Source organism: Mycteria americana, chromosome 9 (assembly GCF_035582795.1).
Source record: "Mycteria americana isolate JAX WOST 10 ecotype Jacksonville Zoo and Gardens chromosome 9, USCA_MyAme_1.0, whole genome shotgun sequence".
In the NCBI taxonomy this organism is placed as follows: Eukaryota; Metazoa; Chordata; class Aves; order Ciconiiformes; family Ciconiidae; genus Mycteria; species Mycteria americana.
This window is the reverse complement of record NC_134373.1, coordinates 26545122-26561970: the sequence shown is the minus strand read 5'-3', so window position 1 is coordinate 26561970 and position 16849 is coordinate 26545122. Positions and strand designations below refer to the sequence as shown.

The 16849-nt window shown below is 41.7% G+C and overlaps 1 protein-coding gene across 1 annotated transcript in view; it reads right to left on the bottom strand.

The window, feature by feature from the left end:
- Nucleotides 1-806: 806 nt before the first annotated feature.
- The window catches only part of USP37 (ubiquitin specific peptidase 37), a 36985-nt gene continuing 20942 nt past the window's right edge, over nucleotides 807-16849 (bottom strand). Inside the window, exons 17-24 of the mRNA XM_075512551.1 lie at nucleotides 16620-16770; nucleotides 12553-12805; nucleotides 9962-10128; nucleotides 8079-8139; nucleotides 5774-5889; nucleotides 4434-4503; nucleotides 3919-4057; nucleotides 807-3099 (exon numbers count right to left, since the gene is read on the bottom strand). Of these exons, the coding sequence (XP_075368666.1) occupies nucleotides 3012-3099; nucleotides 3919-4057; nucleotides 4434-4503; nucleotides 5774-5889; nucleotides 8079-8139; nucleotides 9962-10128; nucleotides 12553-12805; nucleotides 16620-16770 (1045 nt within the window). The 3' untranslated portion in view covers nucleotides 807-3011. The remainder of the gene's footprint in view (nucleotides 3100-3918; nucleotides 4058-4433; nucleotides 4504-5773; nucleotides 5890-8078; nucleotides 8140-9961; nucleotides 10129-12552; nucleotides 12806-16619; nucleotides 16771-16849) is intronic.

Genomic DNA, 16849 nt, shown 5'->3' with positions numbered 1-16849 from the left:
GGCGATGCCATGGCCACAGGCGTCGGAGAGCCCTGTTCCTCCTCCTGCTCAGCTCCTCACATCGGTCTCAAGCTGCCGCTCCGGTCGTGAAACCAGTCCTTGCTTTGCAAAGGCTCTTTGTGCAGCCCCGCTGGCCAGGGCTCCCCAGGGACCCGTGCACACAAGCTCCAGTTCATTGACACGAACAGTTTTTCACCTCTCGGAGTAGGGGAGTAAATCAAACCCAAATTATCGCAGTCAAATAACAAAGGGGCAAGAGGAGCGTCAAGATGGGAGTTCCTTGTGTTTATGTGCTGAATCATGCTTGGACTAACCTAGGCTGATTCAGGAGCGGGTAAATGTTTAACTGGGACTCCGTACATCTGAGGAGGAGCCTGCACGCATTCAGGGACCGCCACTGAACTTCTCCACCTACCTATACCCCAGGATGGGTACCCCACCTGGAAGGGATGACCTTACTGAACTTGCTGCTGTGACAGCGTGAGCGGTGGGAACGTTACAGCTGGTGGGCAGCACACCCCTCGAGGATTACACACCCGTCTTCCTCCCCGCTGCTCTCGGACAGGGAGAAAGCTGGCTTCTGCAAGGAAGGGGCTCCACAGACACTCCTGCCAGGGTGAAGGTGAAACTGAGCTGCCATATGCCAAACAAAAACCTTAAATTAATTAATAGAGATGTCTGCAAATTCTTAATGGCTAGAATAATAAGCAAGAACTTTTCACAAAACAAGGAACGCTGGTTTCAAGCATCAGCTTTTGCATCTTGATCCAAACAAAAACTGGTTTTAAACAAAAGTTACTGCACTGGAAAGTCAGGCAATGTTTGCTTTTATTATAAATTAACTGGAGTGCAGCGCCTTGCAAAAACAACCTTGCCACCCAAAAAAGCAGCGCTGACTTCTGATACTACAGGAATACCGGTTATTTACAGCACTAGCATAGGATGCGCTTGGGGAAAATGGATTTGCACTCTGGACGGAGCAGTCCCTTCATCACACTCGCAGGGGCGATCAGTTCAAAGGACAACTCCCACATCACCACCTCTTCCCATCGCCCAGAATTCTGCCAAAATTAGTATCGACAATAGAAAAGTATAATGCTTTGTAATAAATTAACATATACACCCACTCAGGGCTGCATCTCACAAGATAAAGGCTCTGTCATGTTTACAATCAAACATTCGCTCCTAGCTCGGAAACCAGAAAGGTCTCACCCTGACCAGGTCTACTGGGCTCATCCGACACGTGGACTGGAAGGTCAGTCAGTCCTTTCACCACGCTGGGGTCCCCAAAGTACTTGGCTTGGGGAGGACTACCGGCAGCTGTCGTTCACTGCTGCACACAGAGGCGAGAAGCCGTCACTGAGGTAGCATCCCCATGCCAGCCGGCTAGGACAAACTGCTGTGGAAGTTCCCATGAAAGAGGTGCCTGCTGTCTCCTGAATCGATGGTTTTGTCTGCTTTGCTTCAGCTGATTTATTCCTGAGAAAATCCTAACGATAGTTTAAAAAACCCAGAAACTATCTCAACAGCAAAAAAAAGTGGGTTTGTTTTTTTTTTAAAAAGAAGTATTTCACCTCAAACTCAAGCTGCAAAAATCAGAACTAGAGGCCAAAACAGAGCAACTACTCTGCTTAACAGCAGCAGTTTCTCTGAAATGAGTAAATGCCAGCAAAAGGAAACATCTGCCCCTGCTAAATAAGTGCGAAGGTGCTGAAAAAATGAAATCACTAGGCTTTTCCCCTCCTGCTGAAACAAGCCATAAAAGGAGCATCATGTCTCTAAATCCAGTAAAACACAACACTCCTTCCTAACCGCGTTCTGTTAATGCTGAACATGGGCTTTCTGAAACCTTTCCACCTGGTTTAGTTTCACAGTTTGAGTGCTCTGCACTCCTCAGAAAGGAGAACAGAGGCATAGCTGCAGTAAAAATCCTCTTACCCTGCGATACAAGACGACCAAGGCAAGACCACGGTTCAGTCAAAGAGCAATTCAAGTGCCAAGCGCTATCCTGCAGACCCTGCCTTCTCCCACCGTTCCCGATTCACGATGACCCAGGCCTGCACAGAAAGGGTAACGCTAAAATGCTCTTTCCCTCCCAGAAGATGCAAAGTGGCTGTTGCTCACCTCCTGCTACTGTTCTCAGTCTGCTCCAGGTGTTCACCTGCCCCCAGAGTTACATCGAAGCAGCCCTAAGCAATGCAACTTCAGTGCGAAATACTGCACACCCAAAGAGAGACCTCTCCTCTCCAAATGGTACTTATGCAACAACCTTATGAAGAAAATGCAATCAAATAACAGAACTTGTAAAACAAAAGAAATCACAAATATAATGTCACGTCTAAAGGAGGATGACAGTGAATGGTGTAAAAAAACGACAGAGCTGCCACCAGGTATGCAATACATTCCACAGCACCAACAGTTTGTTTCCTGGAACCGCATGTAAATAGCGGAACGCTTACAAACCCATGAATGTCAAAACGCATCAGCTTGAGTGATTCCAAAATGCCTGTTAGCGAGATGACTGGCAAGAGCATACTCAGTGATCTGGGCTTCCAGTGAATATTACTAACACAACACACGCCAGGTTACAGAATCTATTGCTTAAATTGCTCTTGGAGAAAAAAAAAATGCCAAGTGATATGTAAATCTTCGCCACTCACGTCTCACAGGTGAATGGGCTTTTAAAGTCAAGTCTCTTTTTGCACTATCTTTTTTAAATCAGTTTACGAGCAGCTGTAGTCTTGTGGCTTGATGCAACTCTTTAAGGCTCCATGCTGACAAAATTATTTGAGGAACAATAAAAACTTCACCACAGGAGGATCGCTCTGGGATGTCAAGGTTTAAACGCATGGTTCAGGCCCAGGACTTGCACAGATGGTTCAACAAACCGAGCGTCCCATATTTCTACCTTTTGTCTCTTGTTTTGGCCCTGAGCTGTTTGTTACTCCTGCGTGTCTGGCACAAGTTCAGAATCTTCCTTGTTCCTCAGGAGGAACAAGGTGTTTTATTCTTCACAGAGGCTGACGAACAGATCTTCCTACTTCCATGCTAAGTGGCTGTGCGTTTTTTTCTGTTTCTAGTAACTCATCGAAGATATCCCTAGAACAGAGGGAAAGACCAATGGTGAAACTTAAGTACAACAACAAACTGCTACATATGACAGCCCTGAGGGAAACAGCAACTGGATTTAATCCACAAACTCAAGCGTCACGGATCCTGGCAGAGAAAGATGTCTTATCTGGCACTCCTAAGCAAGGCTCCTTGAATTCCACAGCACTTTTAAAATCATTTATTACAATGACTAAGGTCAGTGGTAAGCCTCAGAGAACAGCAACAATAGTGAAAATAACTCCTGGCTGGTAAAAGAATCAGAAGCAACACAGGACACAGTCTGTAGATAAAGTAATATCCTTTATTAGAGCAACCAGTAAAGACAGAAGAAGGGGACAAACTTGAGGCACAAAACCCCTTCTTCAGTTCCGTGTGCCTGAAAAGGTATCACTTCTACCTACAAACCTCATCTTGCCCAGGTCCTGAGATGACCATGGCTGCAACAACACAACTGCCAGAGCAGGGATAAAGGCATTTATAAATATCACAGCACTTAAGGAAAAAACCCAAGCTCCATTATGATTCCTGGTGCAATGAATGCATAGCTGAGACAGTGAATCCCCTTCTTAAAAGATGATTTAATGCATCTTGTTAAAACCCTAGGTATTAGTGACAGACAATTCCACACCTCTGAACTCAGAGCACTTCAATTTCGTTGTTCTCCCATATAATTCTGACTATGATTTCTTCTGACAAATGCATCAAGATACTTTTCATCCCAGCAAAGAGGACTAGAGGAAGAAGAGAAGCCCACTTCCTCACAAACAGCAGGTAATTACTAGCACCAAAATTCCCCAAGGCACCTACTTGTGCATGTAGAAGAAGATGTAGCCGCTTCGGTCTCTGTCACACTGAACAGTGGCCTCTAGAGTTCTAGACACTTCCAGGTCATTGTAGGTGAACCAAGACTGCTTCTTGATATCATAGACATCACTGATATAATGACCTTAAAAACAGAGAACGCACCTTTCTTTTCATGCCGCAGTTCAACCAGTAAGCTGGTTAGCTAGATGCCCTGGTCCAGCAACCTGTGTCAGATTTAAATGCTAAAAGACCCTTAAGATCCTGGTGTCCCCATCCTTCCTGATCAATGAGCTGGTAACAAGCACAAGCAATTCCATGGACCCCATAAGCAGTACTTTCTCCACATGCCACAGTTAGGCACCACGACATCCTCAACCTGCTCCCCTACCAGCAAGCCACGATGAAAGACTTGCTTTGCTGCTTGAATTCTTCTCTGCAAATAATCCTGCTACGGTAATTCTGTATCACAAATTTTTAAGCTAGATAAGAGATGAAGAATAAAATATGGTATCTTTTACCTGAAGATGATGTGCTTCCGATATGGCTGACGATGCTGATGAGGCGATAGGAGTGAGGAAGCTCTCCTGTCTGAAAATGAAGTCCAATTAAAGCTTTTATGGATTCACTTTTATCCCACGTAGCTTACAGACAAGATGATTTATATACCTGAGATACAGGCTTTGGCTACTGTATTCAAAGCTGCAATCCAATCAAAGATTACAGAAACAGACCGGTTCAGACCAAACAAGGAGTCCTTCCGGAATTGGGAAAAAAGCCTCCCAACTTATTTAATCTTTCAGCAAGCCAATGAACATGTGAAGGAGCCACTCTGACCTCAGAACAGATGCTGACTGACTTGAGCTCTACACTGCAAAGTTTTTTAAACAACCATTTCCTGAGCAAGTTCCACTGATGTCAGAATTAATCCACAAAATAAACATAGAAAAGCAAAAAGGGAACACCAGGCTTACTTCTGAAGTATCAAAGAAATACCCTTGACAACAGTATACAGATTTAACAGTTAATACCAGATACGTAGCCCAGATTCTCTCATCCTGCACCTGTAATGTCAGCAGACAATGCACTCTTTGCATGCAGGAAACACGCTCCATCTATTCACTGACAATAAAACTAAACGATGATAATTGGCTTTTGACAATTATTTTTTAATCCTCTCTGACCAGGAAATGTTATCAATATGATTCACTGACAATACTCTTAAAATGCAACTCTTGGTTAAGGGTAAGGAAATTGGTAAAGAATTGTAAGAAAATAAAACTGCTCAAGGAAACTCCAATTATTCAACCTTTTCCGCTCTACACAGTATTCCTTCCACTGAGGCAGGCAGGCAACTTTCACAACAGCACTGTGTGCAGTCTGACAGTGCTAGCAGCTGGCAGCACAGCCTAGGTTACAGTTACATTTCACCTAATGGGAATAAGATCTTGCCATAACTTCTCAGTTCTGGTGGTGCAGGATCTAGAAGCCCACGGCGTTGCAACTAAACTACCACGCTGGCTGAAGTCCTCTCTCTGTAAGTAAAAAATTCAGGCCCATTGCTTTACATGCACTGGAACGTTTCTGGTATAAAATTACTGTTCCGTTTTCACCATTATCCACACCTCAGAGAAACTCAGGTCTCTGCAGCTGGTTTTTTTTTTTTTTTTTTTTTAAACTAAAATAAGACAATAGGACAGACTTTTAAGGATAGAAATTTTCTATCTTTTCACTTTTGAACATAAAAAGACCTTTCTAAGACTAAACAAGTGCATCTGCTCTGTAAAACTACCTCCAACACCAAACTGATGGTAAAGAGGGGGTATATTTCTCAGTTAGCTTTTGAAATCATGGATCACACCTCAGCATTTCTTTTCAGCTCTTCTGCTTCAGCTTCTGAATACTCCATGTCAAGAACATCCTCATTCCCAGAGTCTTCATCAGAACCAACGCTGTCCAGGAGAGAGCTGTTAAACTCTAGATAGCATGGAAACAACGATACTGCATGAGAAGCCATGGCACACACAGGAATTCACAACAGGTTGAGGTATATCTACCCATATAAACAAGCACAATAAAATGCTAATGTTACAAGCTTCCTTTCCAAGGAAAGCAGGAGATACTGGAATTTCCAAATAAAAACTCTCCCTTCCCCGGCTTGTCAAAGCAATAATTAAGAAAAATATCTTGGACTACAGAATTAATTTTGGCATCATCTCTCATACTTTTACAAAAGGGCACTATAGCAATGACAGCTGCGTGATAAAAGAGTGGTTAAACACCCCATTCGCTCCAGAGCGCTGGTGGTCTGCAGCCAGAACCAACGTTAAAAGAAGTACAGCCACTCTGGTCAGTGAACTGTAAGCTTCTGCAACAAGAAGCTATAAATTACAGTTTTAACTATAAGTTGCATTAACAAAGTGCATTTTTCAATCAAAATTGGCATCAAAATGCTACTGCTGGCAGCAGGCATCTTTTCATTGTTTTCAATGGTAAGAAGGCTGCTCACCGCAGGAACTTCCAGTTTGCTTGGCTGAGCAAAATGCAGGCAGCTTTCTCTAAAGAGCCGGAAGGCAGCACTGCTCCCTGTACATGCTGTTCCAAACTTCCTGGGATTCTGCAGCTACCCAACTAATTAAAGATTTTGTACAGTACTCATTAGAAGTAGCTATGCTTTCACGAGCTAAATTAAAGCTATGTAGTCCTGGGTGGATGAGAAGTTGAGATTAACAGGACACTGCTCAGGATAATTTTTTTTTCCTTAAAGACACTATCATGCCAGTTACAATGGAGATGTTTTGCCAAAGAGATTCTCACACTGCTTGCCCTGTTAAACCATCAGACGCTGGATTAGTATAATCAGCTTGGGAAGTTTGTAGATGAATCCCTTTAACTGAGAATATTTTACTGCTGGTTTCCACACTTATTCAGGCTGTTGTAAGCTAGACTACAGCCACGAAACACAGCCACTTAGGTATGTCTCTGCATTAAGCACTTGCCACGGGTATTGCTAAACACCACTTCACCAACGGTCCTCGGATGACTAGTGGTTCTTTGATTGCAGCACTACTGGGAACCTTTCCAAAACAAACACTGCCAGATATATGGTCAAGATTATTAGCATCTCCTTGAACAACTGCTGGTTGACGCCTTACAAATGACACGGTAGCAAGTTGAGAAGCACAAGGCAATGCTCATGTTTAAGTCAAGCGACTGCAAATCAGGAGGAGGAAGGATTTCTAGTGCTGAACTCTTCCAGGCCATGAATCAAGGAAGACCTGAGAGGGACTGGGCATTCCGTCTGCCAGAGCTCATCAGGGGACAGGACTCAGGCTGAGGGGCATTTAAGCACATTCAACTTAATTCTCTTCAGAAGCAGACACAGGTTCATCCAGTAATACCTGAGGGCCTTTAAAGGTGTCTGAGCAACTACGAGTATCTTAACACAATACTTCATTACCCCTCCCTCTTCCTCTTTGGAGCAGGAATTTTCTCTGGTTATGCTTTGCTCTGCCAGATTGTATGAAATCACTCGCATGCTAGCCTCACACAAATGTTAAACAGTGCCTGAGGCTCACCACACTGTCTGGATTTGGAAAAGACAGATAGTGTATTTTGGGTTTCTTTTTTCACCCCCAACAGCTATACCTTGCAGGGAGGTCTGTCTCCCTCCCATCCTGTATCAGATAAAGCACTTACTCATTTTCCTGGGCAAGGCCAGTGCATTCATTAATTAGCACTAAAATATCAATGCAAGTAAGAAATAATCCTTATGATCTGCCTAGAGCCATTACCATGCTGGCTTTTGCTGGCAATGCAAAATTTCAAGGTCTATCTTGCTCTCTCTGTATCAATATTATATATTAAATGTCTATTATAATTTAATATATATTACATCTCTCTCTCTCTCTCTCTCCCCCTCTCTCCCCCCAATGAAAAGCTCAAGAGAATGAAATAAGTTGTTTTTCACATTAAGTTTTTCCTGGCATTTGCTTTCACAACCAAGAGCAAGAAAAGCTGACCTGAGCAAAGCCAAACACAACAAAGCACACACCAAAAGAGCATGAAATCCCAGCTGTCTTACAGACGCTCAGGAGCTGCACTCATACATACAGATCTATTTTCCCTCAAAAGCAACATCCTGGAAGAAGTTAAATAAGTTTCACCTTGTAGACTTAATTCCGTGGCTCGTTTAAGGTCATCATCCTCTTTTTGTTCTCGTGCCTCCTGATGGGAAGAGAACAAAACTTAGCTCATTGAGACACTTCACTGTTTAAAATTCTTGTGGTGCTCTTTTTCCATTGAAACTGCGCTGCTCTGGTTTCTACAACAAACCTGACATTGTAAATTAAAGGTTCTGTGTGAAGGAATGTTTGCAACCAGCGAGAGTCCAATGTTCCCGTGCAACAGAACCTGGGACAAACCTTCATTAAAGCTCGTCAAAGCTCCTGAAGTTTGGTATGCAGCAGAGCAAGTCTCTAGTAACACCAAACGCTTTCTCTGGATCATTAATTTGAAAAGCATCTGAATGAATTTGCAACCCTTCCCTAAGGAAAGCTGTCACTTACACACAAAGCTCCTCACACTTCAGCAACATTTAGGCTTCTTCTGCCCAAAGCCAGCTGAGGACAGAGTCGTTAAATCCTGACAGATTTTATTATTTTTAAGCCATTTGAAACTAGAGCCAGTTGTTCTATGTAACAGGTGTACTTCACAAAGGCAGGATGCAAAAAAAGACACCACTAAACAACCAGGTATTAAAAATATTACCATGAACAAGTAGCAAAGAAACCTCAAGTCAACAAACCCTTCTAATCTTTGGATAATATCATACCCCTGTTCCTCCCACCCCTCTTGAATGCTCAGAGCTACAGCAAGCCAGTCAATAATATTTAATGAGCTAGCTTCTTAATTCAGGCTTTGAATGCTTTCAGTGCACCTGAACGCAGAACCCTAACTACGTATTTCAAATCAAGATAACCACAGCTACCGCATTTCCATGCCTGAATCATTAGAATAGCAGATTTTCGCTTCAGAACTGTAGCAGAACAACACTCAAAGGGCAGTTTTACATTATTAGCATGAGGCCTTTTATCTCACTATTTCTAAAGCATTTGGGAATCTTTGTTAAACTACTCAGCATCGCTGAATCAAAGCTACATCTGGCATGGAACATACCAACCAGCACCTCATAATGAGTAATGGGAGAGAAAAATCCAAGAGCCATGGAAACATCAGATCTCATAAGGAAAACCATGACAGCTTTAGTATTAATAGAGAGCAGACAAGGGCACCTATTTAAAGAAAGACCTGGCTAAGCGCTTGCTTCACTCTCAGCAGCTCAGTTGAACTTGTGGAAATCAGTTACAGGTCTTGAAATTCAAGTGGAATACAGATGGTTAGCACACAACCCGAGATCCCAGTTCTTTCCAAGTCTAATTTAAAAGACTTGTTTTAGACTAAATTATTTGGGATCCTTTTTCCAATTTACTAACAGGGAAGGATCACATAAATGCTCAGTTCCTATATTCTTCACTAAGCATCCCCTATTTGTTAGCACCAGAAAGAAGGCACTGAGATAGGCAGATCTTTAACCTGACCTGGCATGGCCATTCTTAGCCTTTGCTTTGAAACCTGCCTCTTCCACTTCAAGTCTTGACACGAGATGCTGCAAGAAGCAACTTCCAGGGAAGCTAAAGGTGGGCTTGGTTCTCAGTGACAGATAGTAAGAGTTTAGTTCAGTTTATCATCGCTTTTATATAATGTTACAAGCCAGTGTATAAAAGTGCACAGAAAGCTTTGAGAAATCTGCAGGTCTGTGATGTGATATATGGTTTCCAAAGCACATATAAAACATGCCCAGATGTATCTAGTGCCATCACTCTACTGACAGTGGACATAGAAGAAACCAAAACCTTTTTTCATCTGGTTCTCTCAAAAAAGCAGCAGAATCCCTTTGCAGTTACTGCCTGAACACAAGCTTTTCCTTTAGCCATCAGGTTTCCAGTGTTAGGGAAGACAACTCAAGGAAGCAAACTTTATTTCTTACTTGCTCTTGAAGGCTTTGAGCCAGTGCCTGCTGAAGTTCTTGTTCTTCCCTCTCTCTCTCCATATCATACTGCTGCAGCCAGTCAACCTCTCCCTGGGAGCCTTCCGGAGTTTTGTTTTCCTTATTCTCATCAAAATCTTTAGTTATCTCAGTGAAATTGGCAGGACCTGAGGAATCAGAAAGTACAGTTATGCTTTCCTGGGTCTTCTGTTTGTTATCAGATAAATCGTCTTTAAATCACCACAAACCTTGCAGCACAGTGACATCTATTGACAGGGAGAGCTCACCAGCCATAAAAAAACCACATACGAGTCAAATAGGAATAGCTCCAAAGTACAGTCTGATACTTATTTTAACAGGTGTAAGATGAACCATTTGATTAATCCCTGAACCTGTTCTCTTCTTAGCCTTTTATGTTCACTCAGAAACAGCAACTTTAACTAAAGATGTCACACACCACTAGGTTTCTGCAGCCATGAAGCTGACACTTGAATTTCTCTAGAAGGAACAATGGATTATAAAAATTGCATGGCATGTTATACCTCAGAATACTACAGATGAAGCCACAATTAAAGCCAAATCATACGTAAGACAGAGGGAAGCACAAATCTCAAGCACTGTTTAAAATTGTCAACTTTTTGCTTCAGGTAGGAGCCTCAATCTTGTGAACACTATCTACAGCTTTAAAAGTGCAAGAAGATTATAACTTTTCAGTTCACCTTTTAAGTGAACACCGTGGCAGAAGTATTTTACAAAACCTCTGTAATGAACATTCATTCAACCACTGCATACATCTCCTGCAGTTGCAGGATTTTCCCACTTGCTTGCAGCTGAGAAAGAGTCAGGACCTGCTCCAACAGCTATCATGCAACAACATGAAACTTTATAGTTCTGCCTTATACAGACTTCAACATCTGCTCATTAGTTATTAGCGAGGATTATACAAGGCAGTCTCAGTATCTGTGACCTCTTAAACACAAGACGACCAGAACCAGAACTATAATCCATCAGTCTAATCCTCTTAAGATGAAAAGCAAAACAGAATTTATTACATGACCTTTGAAAACTTCCAATGTAAGAAGAAATACTCACTCAACACACACAACCGTTATTTGAGGATCATGTAGCAGAAAAGACATCTTCTGTCATATCTAAATTAGCCTTTTTTGAAAGCACCACAAATTACTCAGCGTTTAAAAAAAAATAAATTACTAGCAGTAACAAGAAATGGACCAGGTTAAATCCGTCATGCTTAGAATCATCTTGTCTGATATAGTAAAGCATCCTTTGCAATTAAGTTTCCTTTAAATAGAACATAGGATTGTGAACTCATGGCATGTTACATTCAGCTGCCATAACTGGTAACTCAACATACACACATCTCTCATCTGAATGCCAAACCATACGCTTTGAGTAGTAGTTGTGTTTTTTGGTCATACATAGTCAAATACAGAAAGCTGAATGCAATGTTGAGTGTTTAACTGCATTCTTAATCAGACAATACAGAAACTTTTATTAAACACATACTTTTTGCTTAAGTGTCACAACAGAGTCTTCAAATAATTACATTATACTTTCCAAAGAAAACCTGGAGAGAGATACATTAATGTGGCCACACTCTCGCAACTCTCTTTCACACAACCATAAGCAACATTAGTGTATATAAAGGAGGGCACAAACAAGGCTGGCCACAGACTTTATTTTCTTACATGCTGCCTTCCAACATGAAAGCTGTCAGGAGTTGTCCATTGAAACAAGTATGATTTTTGGTAATAGAGTGGGGTTTTTTGTTGTTAATATTTAACCTCCTGGCTCTTAGAGGAGAAGGAGAGCATATTGTTGGCGTGTTTTTCCAGCCTACCGGAATTAAAAATCTGACTGAAAGCATGTAGCACCCAAAAAATGATAAACACTTAGGTTTCCTTCAGCCAACTAAAGGAAGACACTGAATTTCCCCACACTGAGATCAAACAGACTCCTTCTTGTACTTAACGGTGTTTCTGGGTCAGAGGCCATAATTCACATGCTGAGACTCTTATGCTCAAGGGTCTACTCTCACATAAAGTATTAGAAAAAATTAGAGAGGTAGAGCTAAATTCATTAGTAGCTAGTGACAAAATAACTGCAAATAAAAGCATTCTAGCCTTAAGCACCCCAGACATCACTCTTGCACACCAGCAATGTGAACACTGCTACTGTGCTGCCCAGGCTGCAACAGCTACAGAAATGAAAATACTTTCTGATTATGGAAGATTAAGTTCCAGACACTGCCAAATCTTAGTAAATTGAATTGTCTGGTACACGAACCAGTGGAAGCATGTGTTAAACAGGAGAGAAAAAAATGGAAATTAACTCTGAAGATGACCTTACCTTTATCAGAGAGGTGACAGACATACAAGAAAATACATTTTCACAGTTCAATGAATTAAACACTTTATACACAGGGAAACTGTAAGAAAAGTCTGAGGAAGTCAGGCAGTTTCAGCAGTGCACTTGCATCCAGATTCTGCCACCATATATTACTATCCTGCTGCTATCAGTAACCTGCTTTAGCTTGCTATAGTCCAATTAAGATGGTTACTTCACCTTACCTGAGTCTAATGCTGCTTTGGGTTTTTCCATCTCCATAGATTCCAGGTTTTCCGGCAATTCCTGAATTTCATCATCTCCAAAACCAGTGTCTGGGCTGCTTGTGGGCTTATCTTCATCATGGCTCAGAGACAGAGAAGCTTCCCTTTTGCTAATCTCCAAGACAGCTGCTAGCAGCTCATCTTCGCTCATCCCATCAAAACCAGCGTTACCCAGCTCAGGTTTGTCACCCTCCATTTTACTTCTTTTTGAACCCTAGAGATGAATGGAGTTATGATTAAGTGCTTGAATAAACAGGTATATAACATCAGCTTTACATTTCTGTGGGGAGGTTTTTTGTTTTTATTTTGTTAACTCCAGGGAGTGGGAGCTTGGCTCTGTCAACATTAAACAGATAGTTATGAGACTCAATGGAGAGACAACCTTTGTAGCTACATTCACTCCAAGGAATAATATTTAAATATAAACTACAACCGGTTTTTACAGGCCCTGTGGATTACATACACAAGATAACTCTTCTCTTCTCCTTCCCTTCCTTCAACACATGTGTTCCACCTTTAGGTTCTGATGAATCCTCAAGCCTCTGACGAGCCAGTGCTGAGGCACAAGTAGCAAAATTGCAAGTTTGTTAACAAAGGCTGAAGCAGCAACATGAGAGCAATTGAACTTGAACACAGGGATGGAAGAATAGGAACTGAAATCAGGCTGGTATGAAGAGCAATTAAAATTAGGTTTGGTGCTGCAGACTTGCCATATGAAATCTTGGGGGGGGAGGGCAGGGGGCAGGACTCTACAAACCAAGTAAGAAAACAGTTAACCAGGGAAAGGGAGGAATTATTCTTTCCTAAGGAGAACAGAATGACTTTAAATTGGAAGAAAGGAAAAACACTTTAATCTGAATTTTTCCTTTTTTAGTTATTTTCCTAAAACTGAAGCTCATCAACTCCTACACCATACTGATTTGCAACTAATATAGTAATTTCAATCATTTTGATATTAACTGTTAATCAGGAGGTTAACCTCCATGTATACACATTTACACAATTACACTACTTACCATATGCTTAGATTTTTTTTTCCCCTATATTATGTCAAAAAAGGGGAAAAATAGTTTCTATCAGACTTATCCAGATCTTATTTCAAACTGCATTTGGATGGATCTCAGAACTTTGTTAAAATGAACAAAAATACGTTTTTACTGCTGTTTCACTTAAATACAGCAAGCTTTTGATGAGCAAGACAAGTTTTATATAGCAAACATTTTGTATTAAAACTGGCTTATCAAACAAGATCAGCGAATGAATTAGCCAACTAAGTTGCTTGTTCTAGACATCATGCCCTCCAAGAATTAGAACTGACAAATTTAAACCTCTCTCCTCACATCTATTCATGCACTGAATAAGGAAAGCAGAGTACCTGCTTTTTAAGCTTTCTGATTTCTCTCTCTGCACCTGTAGGCTACTAAAGTCAAAACTGGTTTAGCTCTTCAGCAAACCCTAGTTCCAGGCACTCTGCCAACAACTACCACTAATTCAGTGGCTGGACTTTAAAGACTTGGCAGCATCTGTGCATTATTTGAATACAACTTTTCTATTAGAAATTATTTGCATAGATTTTAAGTAGCTTAGGCTCTAAGACAGGCTGCTTTAAGTAAGTATTTTTAAAAAGTACATCAAATACTACTTCATCTGCAGAGGCAGAAATCACAGAAATTTGCAGTTCTGCCCACTTTAGCTGGATAACTGCTATTTGCCCCTACAACCCCATGTCGTATACCCCCCCTGTTCCAGCTGTTCTCCCACATGGCAGGACTGTTCTGCAAGCAGTGTCCGCAGAGGATATACCAGCTGTAAGAAGTGACTGCCAAGCCCCTAATGCAACTCCATCCACAGCTGCTATGAGAAGCATACTGAGGGAAATGGTGCAGCAGCAGTAATGCCACTTCCAAGGACCAGGACCAGGTCCTCCCAGGACAACCCTGAGAAGGACAGAGGATCTGCTTAATGATAACAGATGGGTGGTCAGGCCTGTGGTTGTGGAGTGACCAAGGTGCATTGCCACAAAGAATAAAGTCACTTTTGTGGAATCGTCACCACCACTGCCTCTTTCCCACAACAGGCTGGAATGCCTATAATTAATTTGCTATTCAATTTAACAGGCTTTATTCCCACAATTTCTGCACTCACAGGGCTTGTGCGATAGAGACTACCTACACTTCCTCACAAACAAAACTTGAGAAAGAATCATTTAGGACAGTTTGGAATACTTTTTCTATACATAAGAGGGACTTCAAAGACAAGCTAATTTCCTTCACCCACCCACAGCCAGCTATAGATGTGCCATGCAGGTCAGCAGTTGCCTACCCTGTTCCTTAGACCTTCAGCAAAGGGTTTTCTGCTTTGTCCCAAAGCAATCCATTCCATCCCTAGGCATCCTGAGCATCAGGAAGTTTTCCCTAATATTTATTCTAAAAATGACTGTCTGCAATTTAGTCTATTACTTCTTGTTCTATCCACCACGGGCATGGAAAACAGTTCAAGTGTTTCTATTTCTATTCACTTCTTTCCCTTCCTTGAAGACACAAGCCCTGCTTAGGTTTCTCTTTAAACTAAAGACCCAAGTTCACTTGCCTGCTCTTTCCCCCAAAATCTTCCTTTCTAGACCTCCGACCATTCATGTTCCTCTCCTCTGGCCCCTCTCTGATTAATCTATAACTCTTGTCAGTCTGGAGCCCAAAGCTGGATACAGAACTCCAGCTAAAGCTCAATGCTGAGGAAAATGGGGTTACTTCACACAACCTGCAGGCTATGCCTCTGTCTTTACACTTCTGTTTTCAACCAGCCTGACCTTGTGACCGACTGTCACCTTTCACGCCCTTTCGAAGGCCCACTGCTTTCCCAGCTCTTCCCATCCTGCATTTACAGTTGATTAGTCCTGCTAAGATTAGCACCTTTAGCCTTTCCTAGTGAACCACCTCTCCTATTTTTATACAATTTCTCAGATTTGTCAAGATCATTCTTAACTGTAGTTCTGAGCTTCATCAACTGGTAGCCCTTCCCAGCTCTGGGTCTTCTGAAAATTTAATATTCATTATCTATTTTATCATCTATTAAATATTGAGTGGATCAGGATCCTCCCTTGGTTTGATCTTCCCATCAGATCAGAAACTGTAGATATCTTCCTCTTGTTACCTATTGCTATTCAGCCAGCTTTACGCCTGTCCTTTAATGCCATAATCAAGACCACAAGTCTCTGCCTGATTAAAATAACCCCATGAACATTGTCAAAAGCTTTAGAGAAGCAGAGATACAGAACACTTGTCCTAAGCACTAGGCCTGCAACACTCTTAATAAAAGAAAGTCATACAGCAAGATAATCCTCTAAGCTTCTTGTTTTCCCTTCTGGGTCATCATTCCTTCCCACACAGCTCGTTGACCTGGTAATACACTGCCCTGATAGAGGCAAAAAATATCTTGGCAACATTAATACTAGTCACAATGAACAGCTCAAAGGCAATTTGAAGCTAACTGCACTTTTACACCAATGAACTTGATCTCTACACACTTTTACGTGCCCACCTCCAAAGACTGATAGCTTCAGTTTCTAAAAGCATTTAAACAGCCACACTTGAAAGGGGACACAGACTGGATGTGCAAGAAGTTCTCTCAATTGAATATTTTGCTTAGCCCAACTTGTACTGGATGTGATTTAATCAAGGGCTTTACTGCATAATTTTTTTATTGTCAGCCCATTATATTTCAGCCTGGGAACATTATTAGTGGAAGTTACCCAAAGGACTGATAAAACTGCTAAGCAGCTGGTATACATAACCTGAGAACTCAAGTGCAGTTGCAACGCAATTACCTCTGTTCCCAGTAGGAACCAAGACAACTGTACAGAGAGGTCAATTAGCAAAGCACACCCTTCCAGCACTGCAGTGCTAATTAGGAGAAAAAAACCCTTATCTTACATCAATTTTACTCACAGTGTACGCTAAGAAAAGCACAGGCCAGACATGAGCAAATATAGGATCTATGAACATGGAAGTGTGTGGTATTTTTTCCCTTACCTTTTCCGGCTCTTCTTGCAGTTGTTGCTGATCTCTACTCTGTATGTTACACAACCTTTGGCTATGGGCAACAGAGCGTTTCAACGGCTCATCATCACTGTCAGAATCTACATAGAGTGCTGCAGAGCTCTTTGACTTGAAAGTGTATTTTCTGTAAATTAAAAACATGGCTATAAAACTTCATAGCATTGTACAAATCCACTTCCAAGTAACGATTAAAGAAGTGTTAC